The sequence below is a fragment of the Leguminivora glycinivorella genome, unplaced genomic scaffold (assembly GCF_023078275.1).
Source record: "Leguminivora glycinivorella isolate SPB_JAAS2020 unplaced genomic scaffold, LegGlyc_1.1 Scaffold6, whole genome shotgun sequence".
Lineage (NCBI taxonomy): Eukaryota > Metazoa > Arthropoda > Insecta > Lepidoptera > Tortricidae > Leguminivora > Leguminivora glycinivorella.
In genome coordinates, this window is record NW_025952831.1 from 2,594,587 (window position 1) to 2,616,066 (window position 21,480).

The following is a 21,480-nucleotide window of genomic DNA, read 5'->3' on the forward strand; positions in this document are numbered from 1 at the left end:
ACGTATGAATAGCTTACTTTTGTAGTAATTTGTACATGATGTAATTGATTAATGAATAATGATTAATTATTACAATAAAATTATTTGAATCATCCTATATGCAGCGTGACGTCAAACTGATGTCATCGGCATGAAAGTTACGGGCCCTGCTTATAAGTAGCTCCTATCCTGAATCATTCTAAAGGTTCAGGTCCATTCGACCAGGAGTCCATAGATCATAAGTAGTTAATGCAGTAGTGACATACCTCAGGGTCCTCCAGAGACAGTAGTTCAGTAGACGCCAGACAGCGCCACGCGTCGCACCCACCGAGCGCCCAGAGCGAGCCGCGCCATGAGACGGCACAGCACTGTGACCGCCCCGTGGTGAGCGGTCGGGCGTCCGACCACGAGTCTGTGGCTGGGTCGTATCTGAACAGGAAAAACATAAATTGAATAGGGAAATAGTGACCCTATTAGTTGGGACATTCGACGATTTGGAGTGTCCGGCTCAGTCGTTGACTACAATATGGAATATCACACTTCACACCCCTCATCAAATCTGATATGGACAGTTGGACCTTTTTATATTTTATACGGCGGTCCAGCCTCCAACGATGTACAGAATACACTACCATCGTTAGTTGCCGTTCATCCGTCTCGTTTGTAGAAAAAAATATTCACCAGAGAATAACCTAACCACATAATAAAAATTTTGAAAAAAAAAACCCGACATTCATGAAACATGGCTAAGAGCACTCCCGCCTAACTCAGCTTTCAAACAAAGCAAACTAAATCTAAATCCGTTCATCCGCTCGGGAGCTACTATGCCACGCGGCAGTCTGGTATCCGTCGCGCGCGGCTGCCACGCGAGCCAATGTTCGATAGTTTGCCGCGGTACATCTTTCTCTAGAGACTCTCTTTGTGTATAACCTACCTGTGCACAGCCTTAAGACTGCGTCCGCCAGCCCAGCCGCCGACGACGTACAGAATGCCGCGTTCGTGATCAGCCACGGCGGCCGCGTAAGACCTCGCGCCGGGTAACTTCGCGCGCGGCGCCCACTTGCCCAGACCAGTCTCTCCACCCTGACGATAAAAAGAAAAGGTCAATCACAGGTGTTACACCAGTGAATGAAAACCTCAGACACACAAACGATTTACTGTGCAAATTTTACTATGATACCACTCCCAAACACCCGAAAAAATTACTATTTCATATATCTTGACATTCGGTATGAGAATTTTTTTTGTGATTTCGGGGTTTGTCTCATAAAAGTTGCTTAGGGTACCCCCACATCTAGCGTCTCGCGAGCGTAGCGTCGAGCCAACTGTATGTCAAAGCCTGACGCCGCGTCTTTTTCCATACAGCTGGCCCGACGCTACACTCGCGAGACGCTAGGTGTGACCTATTCAATCTTTTCAATTCAGATATTTCGTAGAGTAATTATCGGCCATTAATAGTTAACCCTCACAAAGGTCAGCTGGCGCTTTCTTGGTGGGTTGAGGAATGGTAGCCACTGAAACAAGTAAAAAAGTAGTAGCGGTATTGCTCTGAACTGTATACGGGTCATTCCAGCGAAACCGACACCACAGGCATAAAAATTAAATAACTTAATTTACATTTAAATCTACATCTAGAGAATAGAACATTATGCCTAATTTTATGAATCAATGAGTTTTTCCTTTTTATGACATTTTTTTGCATTTTATATGTGTCCAAACGTACCCATAGCACCAGTTGTCTAAGGTGGCATATATATACCCTAAGTTGGCAGCGCTATTTCGCGCTTTTAATAAACATTATGGAGAAAGTGATATGTGTAAAAGAAAATATATTTAAAGCTGTTTAAACCAGTGGCAAGTAAATTTAAATTAAGTTTCATGGTTAGGATTTATTGGGCGTCTACACAATGCGTAACTCTCGTCCCGCCCGTCACAATAAAACAAAGTTTTTTCTTGTTTACCCTAAAAGTATCTAAACTCTTGATGTCTTACTTTGTGAAAGTAACAATTAGGTTGAGGTTGGTTATTTTAGCTAAAAACGCGTTGCTTTTGTGAATAAAAGTATACTTTTAACGCTTTTCCAAGTAGGTCCCACCCGTCACAGTGACGGGTGAGCAAAATGGGTTATCTGATAAAACTTGAGTTAATGAGTATAAAATCCTTCTTTTAAGTTTAGTTAAACCTAACTGGGTTATATTAAAGCAAATTATATGTCTAATATTGCTTAATTCGGTTGTGGTATTACTTTTTAGAACACAATGAATGCAATGAGGCCTATGAGTCAGGAAGAAGTCTTTTTCATTAAAACTGGTAAAATTTTTGACATTATTTCTGACCCACTGATAAAAGTATGTGGTAATAGACTGTTTGACAAGGTTTGACAATTTTCTGAACCTTTAAAAATTCAAGTTGAAAAAATATTTTTTTTGGTTTAATGCTCTAAGAAAACTACTGAAATTATTACTTGTAACATTAAATAATTAATAAAAGAGCTGATTTAAAGTAAATACAAACGAACTGTCTTTATATTTTTCATATATTTGTATACTCAAATGTTACTCGTCCCACCCGTCACAAAGCGCTGTCCCACCCGTCACAAGCATTGAGAAGCAAAATTATTTTTGTTTTACGAGTTATTTGCGTAAATTATACTAATACCTAATCTATATAATATCAGGAATTAAATAAAAAATGGTTGTTTAACAAAAGTTTCGTAGTTTCTTACCAATTGCGAATTGTGTAAGTCAAGTCGGAGAGGAGAGGCACTTTGAAGTCCCACCCGTCACACTTCTTATACCATCAATTTCTCATAATAATAATGACATTTTCATATTTTTTTTGATGGTATAGTACGCATTGATTATTCAAGTAATTGATAATGTCATATTTAATACGCTAATTGTTGCCGTTTGGCAGAAATAAAGCAAAATGTAGGCAAAAAAGAGTATAAATATCCCACCCGTCACAATGGAATGACCCTTTTGCTGGCTTATAATAATATGTATGTACAGTCAAGTGTAAAAATATGGGTGCGTACAACTTATCAAAAATATGTCCCATAGCACTTTATGTCGGCGGAATAAGGTCTCGGTACATATTTTTGAGCGGATAAAATCGATACGTATTTTTGCACTTGACTGTACCTACCTCTACTTGTAGGTGGGCGTTTTCCAAAATAAATCTCGAAAATCGAATTTCACCAGATCTGGACGTGTCTGGGCTCATTCTTCTCAGAATGACGAGCTGATTCGATCTTGACGATAAAAAAATGTGTCCTAATTTTTTTTTATTTTTACTTCACGATTTTATTATGAACTTACTACGTGCGTGACGTATTGGAAACTCGAATTTTGTATGGAAAATTTGGGACACATTTTTTTATCGTCGGGATCGAATCAGCTCGTGATTCTGAGAAGAATGAGCCCAAACACGTCCAGATCTGGTGAAATTCGATATTCGAGATTTAATTTGGAAAACGCCCACGTGGGAACATAATCAGGCTTACGTCACTCGCTCGCGGTCACGCGTTAAGTACCTACACGCTAGCCGTTCATTCGAATGAACAAGTCGAGGGGCGCCACCTGTGTAGACGTGTGGCACGTACTTACTATTCGTCTGAGTTTTACGAAGGAACTTATTAGTATTAGTTAAATAAAGCGTTAAATAAAGGTAAATATTTGTCGTTTTGCGGGCTGAGAAGTGAAGGATCTGTTACGTTAGTAACTTATTAATAATCTGTGACTTAATCATGCTAGCATGCTACGATAAAGAAAAAATGTACATGCTACGTTAAATTGATAAGTACATATTATGTTTCTTAATATATAAGGCAAAAAAATGGGTTTTCGGGCGCTGCTATACTAACAGGGATTTAACTTCATTCAATATTCCTGATCTAATATCAACTATTTACAACATCTTACTTCCTGGCCTCCAAAGCAAAAAAAAAGCAATAAAATGTTGCCATTACCTACCTATTTACATAACAATAAGCTTCAAAATATTACATCAAAGAAAATCGACAAAACTGTAACGGAATTTAATACAAAATTATTTAATATAGAATATTATTTCATACAATATATTATATTTTTAGGTAAATACGACAAAACAAGGTAAAAAGGGACCAATCTTACAATCATGTTCATGTTTCAAGGAAAAAACCACTTGATATTACAAAAATATATAATATCACTGATTTACTTTTCTCACTTTATTTTTTTCCTCGATGGGTAATATTTTCAATCATATATAGGCGTATAAAATACTCCTTTGTCTTTAATATTTCAGTTGGTAGACCCTGCCTGCTTAGCCGCGGTCCCAGGTTCGAATCCCGGTAAAGGCCTTTATTTGTGTGGTGAGCACAGATATTTGTTCCTGAGTCATGGATGTTTTCTATGTATATAAGTATGTATTTATCTATTTAAGTATGTATATCGTCGCTTAGCACCCAATAGTACAAACTTTGCTTAGTTTGGGGCTAAGTTGATCTGTGTAAGGTCTCCCTCAATATTTATTTATTTATTTACTATAACTTTTTTTTTTTTTTTTTAAGTGAAACATATAAAGTGTAATTGTATACAAATGTTAAAAATATCTAAACTACTTATAACAAACAAAACAAATTAAAACTATTCTAAAGTAAAACTTACTATAACTAACTAATGAATTTTATATCTTAATAGAAAATGTACGTAAGTAAATAATAATTAGCGTCTTTGACAAGTGACAACAAATTATATATAATGGCGATGATACCCGAATTGTACCACGTCTGATACAATATTTACTTGTTTTGATTGCTGTCATTATACAGTGTGTAACTGTGTATAGGCGAACATCTTGACAGGATCGAGTATTATAGAGAGTTACTGTCGAAGTAAAATGTGTAATCACAGTGCATAGACTGCAATCTCTCAGGCTTAAAACTTTTGAAACTCAGTTTTGACAATTTGGCCCATATTCTTAGCTTGATACTCGTATGTTTTAAAATGAAATAAAACTATGGAAACGGATTAAATCGCGTATAATGAATTTAAAATACATCCCGACGTTTCGAACTCTTCACAGCGTTCGTGGTCAACGGGTGACTGAGGAAAAATTAAAATGTGCAAAAGCTACCCACTTACAAGAAATATTAACGAACCATGACCACAAATAATATAGATTTCTAAGGCAGGTTCACACACTATTAATAAAGCTAGTAATACAATATTCAAAAAATTTTACCATTACTCTGTTAAAAAATAATTAACCAATTAATCTACACAAAATTGACAAAGAAACAAACTGCAAATGTCCAACACCATACAACACAAATGCCTCACAGCCTTCGTCGTTTTATTTCATGAGTAACTATCGCGGTAACCGAAGACAATATTATGTTTTAAAATGTCAAATATTACTATTAGCGCCATCTAGCTGAGCGTACCCCAAAGGTGTAATGCCATCTAGGCCAGGTAGGTTAGACTTTATCTGCCTATACGGAGTTATATGTCTTTGCTTGAATTTAAATTTAAATTGTATTTATACAAAATAATTCTGGCCGTAAGGTAATGCAAACACACTCGCGTTAAAGGCTCCTTGACAGATGACATTAATGGTGTTCCCATACTGGTGGTAACGCATGCCATCTCACACAGTGTTATACACCCTGTTTTTATTGAATTTCGTTAACTTTAAGGGAAGATTATTTATTTCAAATACAATCAATTTCTCTAAGAAACTAGCATCTTAACTCTTACGGTTATCGGGTTATTAAAAAAAAAAAGATAATTACTGAACACGTGTGTGACAGCCTTTACCAATTCCTAATGTTATTTGTTTGGACATGTGCCGTCAATCACTTGACACTAACTTGAATGTTATTAATGTTGTCTTTGGTTGTGTTCGGTTTGAATGTTATTCATAAGTGTCTCTCAAACTAATAAATTCATTTATTATGTATTAAAATGATGAAATTTTTTTTAGCGAAAGTGATATACAGGATGGTTCTTGATAATGAACCTAACGAGGTGTCGAATTTAACAGAAAACAAATACAACACGGTGTATAACATTCGCAACACCAAGTAGGGCGCTCTACGTTTCTGGCCTGCACTACTCCGCCGTGGCCGATGTGGTGGACTACGTTCGCCGGAAGACTGGCTACACGCTGAGGGTGCAACACCAGGGGGGTTACCATGACGTACTAAAAACGTTCAGTTTAGGTTGAGAGAAAGGGACATAGCTATAGCAGTTACATAGCTCCTTCCCTCTCTCTCAACCTAAACTGTACGGCTTTAGCACGTCATGGTAACCCCCCTGCAGTCGAGTCACTACGTGCACTTCAGGCCCCGTAGCCGAATGGCATTTCTCCGACGCCAAACGAAAGCGATACGCCGCTGGCTCTGTCGCGCCAATACGCAAGCGCGATAGAGATAGATATCTACTAGCGCTTCGTTTCGTGAGCGTTTCGTGAGCGATTGTGCCATTCGGCTAGCCACCCAGGCCCCGTAGCCGAATGGCATTTCTCCGACGCCAAACGAAAACGAAACGTAGTCCGGCTCTGTCACGCCAATACGCAAGAGCGACAGGGATAGATATCTACTAGCGTTTCGTTTCGTGAGCGTTTCGTGAGCGTTAGTGCCATTCGGCTACGCACCCAGTTCGTTCGTGGAGCAGTGACCGTGGCCGCAAGACACCGTCGCGAGCGCAGACTTCTGGCCGAAAGGTGTGGTTTTTCGGCTAGTTTAAAAATTTTTAACCCCCGACGCAAAAACGACGGGGTGTTATAAGTTTGACGTGTCTGTCTGTCTGTTTGTCTGTCTGTCTGTGTGTGTGTCTGTCTGTGGCATCGTAGCTCCCGAACGGATGAACCGATTTCGATTTAGTTTTTTTGTTTGAAAGCTGAGTTAGTCGGGAGTGTTCTTAGCCATGTTTCATGAAAATCGGTCCACTATATCGCGTCGCGTATTTAAAAAAAAAAGATTAATATGTTTTTGTTACTTATGTATGTCAGTCTAAGTTTCGTGACGCATTGGTTTTACTGTCATTTATTTATTTATTTATTCTATATTAAAAATCATAATATGTTCATAAACCAGAGTGCCATGGAACCCTATGACACTCGATTCGTGAATATTTTTACATTGAATTTATTGCGATACATAGGATAAATTAAAATTACAAATTTAAAATTAACACTACAATATTAGCGGGTAAATGTAAACGTGTTTTACTAATAAATAAATATAACATTTATAACGGCCAGTGTGGGAGCGTCGGAACTATCATCGCAATCGCAAGCATGTTTACAGTATACTGCCGTGTCATACCTATGTCATGTAACTTGAGTTACATGATATACGCGTAACAAGTTTAATTCGTGTTTTTATGAAAGTCTTTACCTACCAAGTGAAAAAAAATTCATAAATCTCTTACCAATTCCTCATACGAGCTTGTCACTAAACTCGTGTAACTCCGTTTTTGCCCTAGTGAGCTGTGGCTATCTCCCGTAACTAACAGTTACAGTAGATAGCCACGACACGCCTTTTACGCATCGAGCAATTTGGAACTCAGTTACAGTACTTAGGCACGACAGACTTAGTCTTATATTATAGGCAGTCATAGAAGACTTTGCCTTTATAGGCAGACATAGAAGTTTTTGTGGCAAAATAAAGTGATTGAAAAAATTAAATATTGACAAATATATTATTGATATGATAAGAAGCTAGCTACCGTAAACGGCACGCGGTTTTAGTCTCAGTGTAGTTAATAACCTAACCACAAAATTAAAATTTTGAAAAAAAACCCCCGACCGCGACCTAGTGGACCGATTTTCATGAAACATGGTTAAGATAAGAACACTCCCGACTAACTCAGCTTTCAGACAAAAAAAACTAAATCAAAATCGGTTCATCCGTTCGAGCGCTACGATGCCACAGACAGACATACACAGACAAACAGACAGACAGACAGACATACATACATTCGTTTTTGCGTCGGGGATTAAAAAGCAACTATCATGATAGTAAATAAGGTTCAAATCCATAAAAAGTCATTTCGGAGATCTGATAACACGTTTTGTCATCATCTTCGAAAAAAGTTAGCTAAGCAAGAGAACATGCAAACAAAAACTGGAACAGGACAAAAAACGCAACAGCTTACGAGTCATTGCTCCTTTCTTTATTATCTATCCATCCCATTGTATTGTTGAATGTGGGTTACTAGGCCGTAGTAATAAGGAGGTCACTGACCCATATTTCGCTAAACAATAGTACGGATATATAACAAAAGATTTGGGTCAACATGCTAACAAAAAAGGTGCATTGTTTATCTACAATTTAGGTCAGTAGTACTGTAATCCTTTGTTAAGTTTATGCCGTAATTTATAAGAACGTAATAAATATAAATTTAACATCATATTAAGGCTAGATCTAGATGTGATCTAGATTACATACCTATATAGTTATCTGATCAATCATTCAAATACTATATACAACGTGCTTATATTGAATTCCGACAACTTTAAGGGAAGGTTTGTTTATTAGGTCAAATACATTTTTTTAAGAAACTGCTGTGTTAACTCTTATTCACAAAAAAATATTAAATTACTGAACACGGGTAGTTCAACATTTACCACTTTCTAATGTTATTTGTTTTGACATGTGCCGTCAGACAGTTAACACGAATTAATTAATTTATTATGTATGAAAACGAAAAAGAATTTATTTTTTGTATACTGCGTGTTTTCTGTTAATGGGCCTAACTATGTGTTGAATTTAACGGGAAACGAAAAAAACACGATGTATAATTATTAATTGATTGAATTACAACATTACTACAACAATAAACTTGTATCTAAGCCAACTGAGAAAAATATTTTAGTTAACGTGTCGTGCCCAACTACTGTAACTTGAGTTACAAGACGTCGCAAAACAGACTTTGTATGGGGAGCCTGTCGTGCCTAACTACTATATAGCCTATAATTTTAAATATATCCAAAAAATATGTTTTTTTTGTGCATCTACATCAGCATTACACCTACTACAATGTAACTGTGTAGTTTTTTCTTTATATTTCCACACCAGTATTGAATGCAGATCGAATTATCAAAAAAAACTTTAAACTGATTTTACTCAAAACTATGTTTTTCGAGTTACATGAGATAGGCGTGACACGGCATAGTCAACCAATTGGAACCTAGGCCACTCTACAACCATGTCAAAATGACAAGCAGTAAGATATTTCTTACAATCTGATTTATAACGTCACTATGACATAGTTCTGCAGTGGCCTAGGGTTCCAATTGGTTGACTGACATTCTAACTGATAAAATTTTCAAAAAATAATTATATTATCTACCGAACTTATTCTAAAACGTCAGGAAACCCTGAAATATTTTCGCTACGCAGAAATAAGTTTTTTCCGTTGAGATATTTTTAGCATAACAACAGAAGCAACGAGATATTTAATTTAATGTATAAAAGAACGCTGTTTTTGTAATATCACACATGGATAAATTGACCTTGTGAAACTCGCAATTTTTTCTTTCCCCAAGAAAGCTTCGATATAGAAACATGAAAGCTACATCTAGATTTTTTCATATCATTAAACGTAGGTACTTTCTACACAAAATTGGTTTGTACTTATAAATAAATAAACTAAATGCTAACGCCGTGGCTTGCGTGGGCGACGGTCGCGCGATGGTCGACGACGACGACGGCGATGCGACGCATACGAAATCAAACCTTATCGATATGGAAGTATGAGACGCGACGGCGACGGTCGCACGACGGTCGCGCGACCGTCGCCCACGCAAGACACGACGTAAGTCAGCTGTATACCTCGTGATAGGATTTACATTATTTCATTGGAAACCCTATTTCAAGTAATTGTAAGTTTTTTGCAAAAAAAATACATTTTTGGCACAAGCTTTTATCGCCGACTGTACCTTTCTTTCAACAGTCATCTACTGCTCTCCGAGACGTTTATAAAAACCCCTTACTCGATGGGGATATACGACGTTTCATAACAAAGTTCCTATGACCACCTTTTGCTCCAACATCAGATCAGCTCCATGATACCATAATACTGGATTGTCACGTGTGTGCAAAATCTCAACCGGAAACCGGGAAGTGGGTCAAACTAACATACTAATATAACACGGCAAGTTAAATAAAAGCTTGTAATAAAAACAAAACAAATTGTTTCCTTCTCGTTTCAGGTTTCAAGTACTACTATTTACTACTACAGGCCCCGTAGCCGAATGGCATTTCTCCGACGCCAAACGAAAACGAAACGTAATCCGGCTCTGTCGCGCTAATACGCAAGAGCGATAGGGATAGATATCTACTAGCGTTTCGTTTCGTGAGCGTTTCGTGAGCGTTTGTGCCATTCGGCTACGCACCCTGGCCTTAGCGTCTATTTCAGACGATTTATGGTGCAATGTCCGAGAGACATCGCTTTTGATGACTAAAGAGACCTATGCGAGAGCGACACATTTTGCCACACAGCTGACAAGGGAAGCTTGCAACCGATTGCGACGTTTCGCTATGGTGTCTTCTTTCCCTTTTGTCAGCAAGTGCCGCAAACGAGGTCTCATCGACGAACTTGCGACCATCTTCTCCAACGCACTTTCGGCGCTCCGTCCGCAGTAGTTTCAAGTAGGTATTAATAATTCCACGTATGAATAGCTTACTTTTGAAGTCAATTTGTACATGATTGAATTGAGTAATGAATAATGAATAATTATTACAATAAAACTATTTGAATAATCTAATATGCAGCGTGACGTCAAATTTATGTCATCGGCATGAAAGCACGGGCCTTGATTATATGTATACATACATTGTTATATATTATACTCGTATCAAGGGCTTAACCGAGATGCGAACTCAGAACCGCGGCCTAGCAGGCAGGGTCACTAATCACTAGGCCAAAGCGGTCGTCAATAATTCGTTCGATGACGCAATAAAATAAAATGTCTGTCGGTTTAAAATCTTGATTTTATTTCAAATAGCTAATTCAATATTTAGATGTCCGTTTTTGACCCTTCAGGGGAAAACGGTTCTATTAAGCCGTTCTTGTCTCTGTACAACTACAATAGTGATACAATATTCGCCTGTATATTTAGTCCACTCAATTGAGAAGATAAACAATACTGCTGATAATCAAGTTAGGTATTAATTATATTTGACCGCGGCCAAACTATCCCCAGTATTGATAAAATTAGTTCCATTGATTAGATTGCTCTGCCCAGCATGATATTATCTTATCTAATTCGATCGTGTGGTGACGGGTTAAGAATTTCACTACCCCCTTTCCTCCCGTCTGTCTGTCTGTATATGTGTCTGTCTGTGGCGTTGTAGCTACCGAATAGACAAACCGATTTGGATTTCGTTTTGTTTTTTGTTTAAAAACAGCATTGTTTTTGTTTTCATTCCCTTCTTCCCTTCTGAATTTGTTACCACTTAGTTTTTGCATGTTTGTTGTATATTTGTGGACATCTGTTATTTGCCGTTATTGGCTATGTTTATGGTTCCTTATGTTTCACATTTCTTTTTGTATTGATGTTGATGCCCCGAATAAATAAAATAAAATAAATAAAATATGAATACCTTTGAATTTTCGAGGGATCGATCTATAGGGATCTTTTAAGTTCCCTCAGGAGAGTCCCATCATTTACTCAAGAGGGCTTTGGGTTCAACACGATTCTATTATGGAATTTAATTTTAAATTAAGAGAAGGTTGAAACAATGGTACCTACAAGCTTTTAATGAATTTATTTCTGAAATGAACTGAACGAACCTGGGCCGCGATAGCTGGAGTGGAGTGGTCTTAGTCGCTTTTTCTTTGCTGTATTATGGTTTTTGGGTTACCCTCATCGGGCAGAATAATTTTAGTCCGAAACACACTTCGCATAACATATTTCGCAGAAACACTTTCAGTCGAATGGTAATTTTGCAGAAAATTTAGTTGGCATTGTTACTACTACGCATAAGACACATGTGGCAGAATATTGTTTTACAGAAGTATGTATATACCATAATAATTTTATAGCATAATATAACATGAGCAGAATTATTACGCGCTATCAAAAAATAAAAACTGCCCCAGAGTCACCGTTAGGTACGACGACGAGCGAAGCGAGGAGGAGTGTTAGGTATCTTGCATCCCCAACACATCCAACTCACTATCAAGTAGCAAATTGCAACTTTATGCCGCATAAATATTATGAACAAATATTATCTGCAAAAGTATTTTTCGACTAGAAGACTATTATCTATGCTCATCAAGATTATGACAACAGACGATTCAGTATTACAAAAATCTGCGAAATGATTTATGCCAAAGCATATTCTGCGTAAGGTGTTTCTGCCAAACGTGACTTCTGCCAATAACACTATTATACGAATCAAATGTATGCGTAAAAAGTTTCTGCCAGATAATAGTGAACCATGGTTTTTCAATCGTTTATTTGTTATTTTAACTTGGTACTCCCTTTGGCCGTGTTTTAATATGTCACCACTCACCAGTCATTTTAAATTTCCTCTTTTCCGCAGTTGTATCGTATCCATACTAATATTATAAATGAGAAAGTGTGTGTCTGTTTGTTTGTCCGACTTTCACGGCAAAACAGAGCGACGAATTGACGTGATTTTTTAAGTGGAGATACCTAGTTGAAGGGATGGAGACTTGGAGAGTGACATAGGCTACTTTTGTCTCTCCCCCCCATTGTAGGGGAGTGGGGGTGTACGTTTGTACGGAGAATTCCCCAATTTTAAAACTTAACGCAAGCGAAGCCGCGAGCGAAAGCTAGCGTTTACTTATAAATAAATGAGTATGAATATATTAATTAATAGTTATGAGTGTGTGAGTGGTCTAGGAACCCATAACATAATATAATTTTTAAGCTCGTATAATCAACATAAATCGAGCGACTTTGGCACGCGGAGCTTCTGAAATTCTATTAGGAAATATTAGGGCTTAATAGAAATGAAGGTATTTCAATATACCGCGGGCCCTTCCTCGGGGAGGCGTGAGAATGCTAAGTGCTGTTGCGAAACTTCAAGGTTCGTGATTTCACTTGACTTACAAAGATATACGTCAAAGACATATATAACTCCGTATAGACAGATAAAGTCTAAGAAAAAAATGTACCTCAAAACCATACAGAAAAAGGTACGGTGACCTAGATGGCGTTAAGCCTTTGGGGGACGCTCGGCTAGATGGCGCTAATATTAATATTTGACATTTTAACACATATCAAGCTAAGAATACGGGCCAAATTGTCAGAACTGAGGTTCAAAAGTTTTAAGCATGTGTAAATAGATGGCAGTCTATGCACTGTGATTACATAATATTTTACTTCGACAGTAACTCTCTATAATACTCGATCCTCTTTGCCTCCTGCGCAGGGCACTGGCATAAGTGGACGTAGTTACGCAATAACGTTCCAATCCACATGAATTTGTCATTAAGTTTTAGACCTTGTATGAAAAACAAAAGTCTTTCATTTCAATGACAATTTCGGATGGATTGGAACGTTTCTGCGTAACTACGTCCAAGTGACAGACGTAATAACTGTTATGCTTGCTGTTAGGTTATGTCACAATATTTTGAACCAAAAAAAGCAATCCTTTCATCGATTTTACGGATAATTGGGGATATTTGTTAGCGTGCACAAACAAACGCAAAAAGGCAAATCAGGCCAATTCAAACGGACACTGAGGTACTATATAAAATGTAATTCCTCCCTTTCTTTCCTCCCATGAATGGTGTAAAAGTCGACTAAATATGAGATATGGGTTCAGTTGTGGTGTGGGCGACGGGTTAGCCACATAACTGTCTCTACACGACGACACGACTTTGTTATCTTATAACCTAATTGCTAAGCGCTTGGCATCCGTTAGATCGTTGGGTGGACGACATCCGCAAAATTGCGGGTCACAACTGGATGAGACTAGCTCAGGACCGGGATATATAGCGTACTAGAAGAGAGGCCTATATGCTCAGCAGTGGGCGATAAAGGGATGACATGATGATGATGATGATGAATTGCTAAGTGTGGCACTGAGGCTTGGGGGGGTTTCATGAGCTCCCTACCCCTTTTAGTAGCTGAGGCATGTTTAGGTATATGTACAATACATAATACAATCACGCCTGTATCACATAAAGGTGTAGGCAGAATACATGAAACTACTAAAGCTTCAGTGCCACTCTTGGCAAATAAGGGGTTGAAAGAAAACGAAACTGTGACATTGCAGTGACAGGTTGCCAGCCTCTCACCTACGCCACAATTTAACCCATATCCCATAGTCGCCTTCTACGACACCCACGAGAAGAAAGGGGGTGGTGAAATTCTTAACCCATCACCACACAGGACATATATGGTATGGTTAGGTTAGGTATATGTGTTATATATATAGTTACCCTGTGGCTTAGTTGCTCTGCTACATGCATGCACGAGTCCTCACAGATTGTACACTAGACATTAGACGTAACTTTTACGAATTTTATATAATAACCGCCTTATTCATAACGTTCACTAAAGTTATCAAGTCGATAAAGTTCGTTTGTCCCTTTCTATCACACCAATACTTCGGAAAGGGACGAACGAACTTGATCGGCGTAATAAATTTATCGAACGTTTATGAATAAGGGGGTGAGTTTTCGTAGTACCTAAATCTGGTATCACACGTTTAAAATGTACCATATGTCGTAAAAACTGTCTCCGTTCCATCATCACATGTTGTCAAAATAATCATTGTCGAATGATTGAATGCTATTTATAAGATAGGATTTCGATATCGCGAGCAACTGATGAAATATATTACGTCCCATTCATCCATTCATATCTCGGTTTAGAACCGATGCATCATTATTATATTACCATCAGCCGCAGTTGTCTCACTCGCCTATGTAACCAAGTGTCTAGTGTAAGTAGACCTCCAGAACCCTTAAACAGGGTGCTCGCGAGGAACCCGCATAAATAAATAAATATTGGGGGATATCTTACACAGACCAATCTAGCCCCAAACTAACGCCGTGGCTTGCGTGGGCGACGGCGATGCGACGCATACGAAATCAAACCTTATCGATATGGAAGTATGAAACGCGACGGCGACGGTCGCGCGACGGTCGCGCGACCTTCGCCCACGCAAGACACGGCGTAACCAAAGCTTGTACTGTGGGTGCTAGGCGACGATATACATACATAAATAGATAAATACATACTTACATAGATAACATCCATGACAGGAACAAATATCTGTGTTCACCACACTTTAAGACTACATTCCTCATCACATTTTAAGACTACTTAAGATGCCATATTTTTTTCTGGATTTCACCTAGTTTTAGAGATTGCAAAAAAAGAAAACATTTTTTGTTAGGTACTCAGTACAAAAAGTCTTTTTAACGGCATTGATGCGCTACTATGGGGCATATTCTCACAGTCCTCATTGATATATGTCATAAAAAATTACAGGAAAAACTAAAAAAGAATTAGGTTTATAGAAAAAAAAACTCGTTTTATGTTTCAACTTTATGAATAACGTTTACTTATTATGTGCAATGACGTCCAAAAAAACTAAAAAATATATCCAAAAAATCTCTTTGGCCAAATTTTTTAAAATCCGAAGAACATTTTTTTTTCTATTGGCCTCAAAAACGCGTGGTTAAAGTTAAATGCGGGTACCTACACTCTAATATTATGTAAAGCCTGACTATAAATATTATGGCTACGCGCCATTTTGGATAATTGCCACTAACCGTGAAATCCAATCTCAAGGTATTTAAACACTCAGCAGGTTACCAGTCTATTGTCTTATTTAATAAATTGCCAATTGAATTGAAGTCTCTCACAAGTGCTAACTTGTTTAAAAATAAATTGAAAGCTTTTCTTTTACGTAAATGTTTTTATTCTGTGGATGAATATATGTTGGATGACGATACAAGATATTAATATATTATTCTTACACTTATGACATTCCGAAAAAAAAAAAATTAAATTGTAAATTTTATTGTAAAAACCTTAATGTCAATTATGTAATTAGTGTATTTTTTTTTAATTTAATGATTATTATGTAAGAAATGTTATTTTATTAATATTTGATGTAAATATGTGTATAGGTTAAGTTATCCATAGGTAAAGTTCACACACAATTTATATTGTTATATTGAAATAAATAAATTGAATTTCATTATATTAGGACTATTTTCTTCATACTAAACTGAACTGTCACAGCATACGTCTGAATAACAGCGCCCTCTTGACAATAGTCATATATTTCTGATCAGGCTTTAAATATTCTTTTCCCCTCACTAGCTCGGAAACACGTATTTTGTCCTTTAATACCAGCGGGTAAAAACGTATTTTATCCACTAGTGGGTAAAGTAATTTGACCTTGAATAAAGTCAAATTAACTGCTTTAAAATTGATAAAAGGAGGTGAATCTAGTAATAAAGATGATTTACCACCTGTGGAACTACTGGAAGCAGTGATAAGACGCATTTTTTGCGTTGTAGTTTCCTCGCTATAGTGAGGGGAAAAGTTTTGTGTTACACACGGGTGCAAATGTATCTTACTTCTCGTGTGTTAAAAAACTCGCAAGTTCAGGATTCTATTCTCGAAACACTCGCTTCGCTCGTGGTTCAACTATAGAATCCTTTCACTTGCTCGTTTTTCAATTCCACACTCGGCGTTAAAATACAACTTTGCCCCCTTGTATAACAAATAACTATAGACCATACCAAAGACATATGTAACTCCGTATAGACGGATAAAGTCTAAGTAAAAAACGTACCTCAAAGCCCTAGAGAAAAAGGTACGGTGGCCAAGATGGCGTTACATCTTTGGGGTACGCTCGGCTAGATGGCGCTAATATTAATATTTGACATTTGAACACATATCAAGCTAACAATACCCGGCCAAATTGTCAAAACTGAGGTGTCAAAAGTTTTAAGCCTGTGTCAAGAGATGGCAGTCTATGCACTGTGATTACACATTTTACTTTGACATAATACTCGATCCTCTTAGACCATACTTATACTGGTTATATGTGAACAGGAGCAATCAGAATATAGCACAGCTGCGACCAGAAGATTTATTACTAATAGGCTTACGTTTGAATTTTGCTAATAACGATTAAATTTGCTAACATTTGTGGAAAAAGGCCAATGATTTTCCATTAGAAATTTACATAACATTTGTTGAATAGATATAAAGAAATAGCGTCGGTAGCGGTAGGTTTATTAAAGAGTAACACTAGGATAACTACTCAAAAGCTAAAAGTTACAAAATAATGAGCACACTTAAAAGTGTAACTTTGATTGTTCATTAATCATTTTAAGAAAAAGTGAAAGCTAAAATCCACTACAAACTAAAAACACACGTTCACGTAAAAACACATAGTAAACTCACACCTGTAATCCCAAAAGGGATATAAGTAGGCAGAGCACATGAAATTGCACTAGTTTCACTGCCATCCTTCGCAAGTAAGGGATCGAAAGAAAACGGGACTTTGGGGGACAACGTGAATGCTATCTAGAATGGTATTCTAAAACTTCAAATTCCATTTTGTCGGCGTGATTGATATACATATTGGTACCAAATTGCAGCTTTCTAGTACTAACGGTCACTAAGATTATCCGCAGACGGACGGACGGACAGACATGGCGAAACTATAAACTATAGTTGACTGCGGAACCCTAAAAACTTGTATGGTAGAGAATCCTGCCGGCCTAGCCAAAGTGATAATGGTTGATCGAAACACAACTGGGTGGCTAGCCGAATGGCACAATCGCTCACGAAACGAAGCGCTAGTAGATATCTATCTCTATCGCGCTTGCGTATTGGCGCGACAGAGCCAGCGGCGTATCGCTTTCGTTTGGCGTCGGAGAAATGCCATTCGGCTACGGGGCCTGGTTTTGTACTTCTGAAACACAACTGGTGTGCGCCACTGGGTATTTTCAGTGAGTTAATTTTTGTTAAAAACTTACGCTAATTGGGGGGTCCCAAATTCTGAAAATGCCCCACTACGGAAGAGCTATAAGGAGAGGTAACTACGAAACGCTTAACTACAATAATTATATTAACCCAAGCGTCGTCAAATTGAAATATCAGGGTAATTAACGCCCTAATATTTCAATTTCAAATCCCTGTCATCATCATCATAAATAGAAGCGACTTGTCAACTTAATCCTTGTGTGAATGTCACCGCTTATCTGTTATGTCACACTGTCGGAATGGTGTATTATATTGCTAAAGCTTCGGCAGAATCCCTGAATATAATGGAAATATCAAACAATAATATCTAATCCTGTTTCACGCTGCTCCATTAAAGCCAACTTGTTATATTGCCAGTTTATGGAAACAGGATGATATTCCATCCATTACATATTTACTCGTAAACGTGGTCTCTCATCATGTGATGAAAAAAGTATTCGGAAAGGGATTTTTTTCTCTGTTATGAGGGAGCAAAAGCCGTATTTTCTGTTCAAGAACTTTAGCTAGTTTAAAGTATTAACGCGATAAAATTAGTTTGACCTATTGTAATTTTATACATTGATTAGGTATTAATACTATCCGGTCCGGTAACACTCGGTGACGGGTTAAGAAGTTCACCACCCCCTTTTTTCCCATGGGTATCGTATAAGTCGATTGTGAAATATGGGTTAAATTGTCGCGTAGGGCAATGCCACAGTTTCGTTTTCATTCAACTCCTTAGCTACCAAGTTGTCCTGAAACTTGAGTACTTTCATGTTCTCCTTTATAGGATACAGGCGTGATTGTATGTATGTACGTAATAGGGAGAAATACCTTACATAAATAGATCTGCTGGTGAAGAGCTGGTGGCCCAGCGGTAAGACCGTGCGACTTTCAATCCGGAGGTCGCGGGTTCGAACCCCGGCTCGTACCAATGAGTTTTTCGGAACTTATGTGCGAAGTGTCATTTGATATTTGCCAGTCGCTTTTCGGTGAATGAAAACATCGTGAGAGGAAACCGGACTAATTCCAATAAGGCCTAGTTACCCTTTGGGTTGGAAGGTCAGATGGCAGTCGCTTTCGTAAAACTAGTGCCTACGCCAAATCTTGGGATTAGTTGTCCGGACCGCAGGATCCCATGAGCCGCGGCAAATGCCTGGATAATGCAAGTACGATCATCTACATAAAGAGATCAATGGACGTCACTAATCAGTATAACGTAATATTCGCCTTTTTGTTTTAAGAGGGGGTAGAGCAGGGAGAATTTTCAGAATCTGTCAAATTACCCCATTACACACACAAACCACCCTTCACTCACACTACCTCAATTTACTGTGAAAGGTCAGTGACCCTTAATTTTTTTCAAGAGTGTTATTTTGAGTTTGTAGTCAACTACTGACCTCCTTTGAGAAATTAAAACTGTAAAAAAGGTAGCATACAAGAAGACAGAGAAAAAATACGCATCATCTAGCTTTCCTTCTCTGTTCATGTCTCATGTGACTTAAATTTACCTAAATATGTAGATAACGTTCCTTATTCAATTGATTGTTTATCTAGGTGTATTTCAAATTACTTTGCACTTCATTTTGCGTTACTTTTCTATACTTAGATAAAAAAATCGTCAGCCTGCCTATCCCCGCAAACATTATTCAAAGACGTGTGTGAAGGGCTAAAGGCCGATACCTCCAGGCAGACAATTATGGTCGCGTGATAAATGATAAAACATCAGCCCTATCACACTATTTGTAAGTGCGATAGGAACGGCCTGATGTTATACCATTTATCGCGCGACCATGATTGCCCTGCCGGTCTTCGGAGGCCTGTGCTGTGCATTACGTATATGCGGGGTGTATTAAAGACTAACAGATAGGTACTTTATTCTTTTTGGTCGTTAGGTTTTTTATCAATTTATCATTTATTTTGATACAAAAATAAAGTATGTGTGTAAAATAAAAACCTAATGAATAGAGTACAGCTAGCAGCAGTCATGTCAGAGAAACAAAGAAAGACAGGGAATATCGACGCATATCTTATCTTATCCAATACTGCCATCGGCATCTGCATCAGACTCTTGATCTTACCCAATTTCCGAGTCCCTTCTCTTAATTTCAGTTCCTTGAGTTGAAAATGTTGAAACTCATACTTAGTATTAAATAAACCACAAATACATATAAAAATCACAATATAATTTTAAATTATGGCTTAGGCCCTGTACCAGTTGCAGTCGCCACGTCTGTAAAGCCCCTTGTAGTTTCTTTTAAATGGCTAAATACCTAGATGTCATGTCATACACATCTGTGATGTAACTGAAAATTAAACTTATGAAATTCAAAACAAGATGAATAAGAAAGGCTATGACGAAACAACTGAAAGAGACGAATTTTTTATTGAGACAACTGAAGACATGCTTACTGGATTTGACACATGATATTAAAAGGAAGACTAATGAAATTATATTTTATAACTTATAAGTATTAAAACAAGAAGAAGAATAAAGGAAAATAGAAATACTTCACTCAAGACGAGGCGGTATGGCCTATGGTCCTAGCCTGTCTAGAAGGACGAAGAAAAAAAAAAAAAAACTGAAAATTAAAAAACATCGCTCAGAGATAAGGTTCAAATTAGCATGGCAAAAAATACAGTGCAGTCAAAATACCATCAAAATACGAAAAAGCATATGTCAATGTCAATATCACTGCCGTATGCCGTATTTCAGGCCATAAGGGCTGTTTTCTCAAATATGAAAAAATCTCAAAAGCAGAACTTTAAATAGTATTTTATGCAACAGGCGTTTAAAGGAGATCAAAAAAGACGAGTGGCGTGGGTAGCCGAAAATTGTTATTAAGACGCCACGAGTATTTTTTGACTCAGTTAAACACCGTTGCATACAATACTTTTTCTACGACCATGCACTTAGTTTTTAATAGGTTTCTTGAATAACTTTCGTGAAATTCACACTGTTTCCTGTATTTTGACGCAAAGGTTTGCACTGTCAGCTCAGCTGCCCAAAGCCTTCCCGCGCACGCGCACCGTATCGTTATAAGGCGTTGCCATGGTTACAGAGCCAAACAATGCGTTTTCAGTTTTTTCGATACTGCGCGCATGCGCGGAAAGCCGGCGGACACTGGCTTTGGGGAATAGACTTTTATGAAGGGTTTTAAAGATCTATGCACGAACCTTTAAATGACGAATAATAGTTCGGGAGTAGAAAAAAGACTTTCTAGGAAAATTATTTTGAACTTGATAGGTAGAACAATTTTTAAAAGTTGTACAAAAAAAATCTGAACTAAGTTTGTATGAAAAGCATTTTTTATCTTAGATTGCATATTTTATATGCATATTATCGTAACGATTTTTCTTTCAAATAAAAAGAGAATTATTAGAATAGGTTGACGGTGTCTACCGTAAACTGGGGTTACATTGACCAATTTGGGAATTTAAACGTAACGTAACTAAGGAAGAAAAAAAATGGAACCATCAACTTTTTCAGTCTTTTCCTGCTAAAAATCTAAAAAGGTAACAAAATAAGTG

General features: G+C 37.5%; 1 protein-coding gene across 1 annotated transcript in view; it reads right to left on the reverse strand.

The window, feature by feature from the left end:
• Window positions 1-21,480, reverse strand: part of LOC125242067 (ring canal kelch homolog) — a 78,954-nt gene that overhangs the window by 6,236 nt on the left and 51,238 nt on the right. The window contains exons 2-3 of the mRNA XM_048150769.1: window positions 914-1,062; window positions 246-408 (exon numbers count right to left, since the gene is read on the reverse strand). Of these exons, the coding sequence (XP_048006726.1) occupies window positions 246-408; window positions 914-1,062 (312 nt within the window). The remainder of the gene's footprint in view (window positions 1-245; window positions 409-913; window positions 1,063-21,480) is intronic.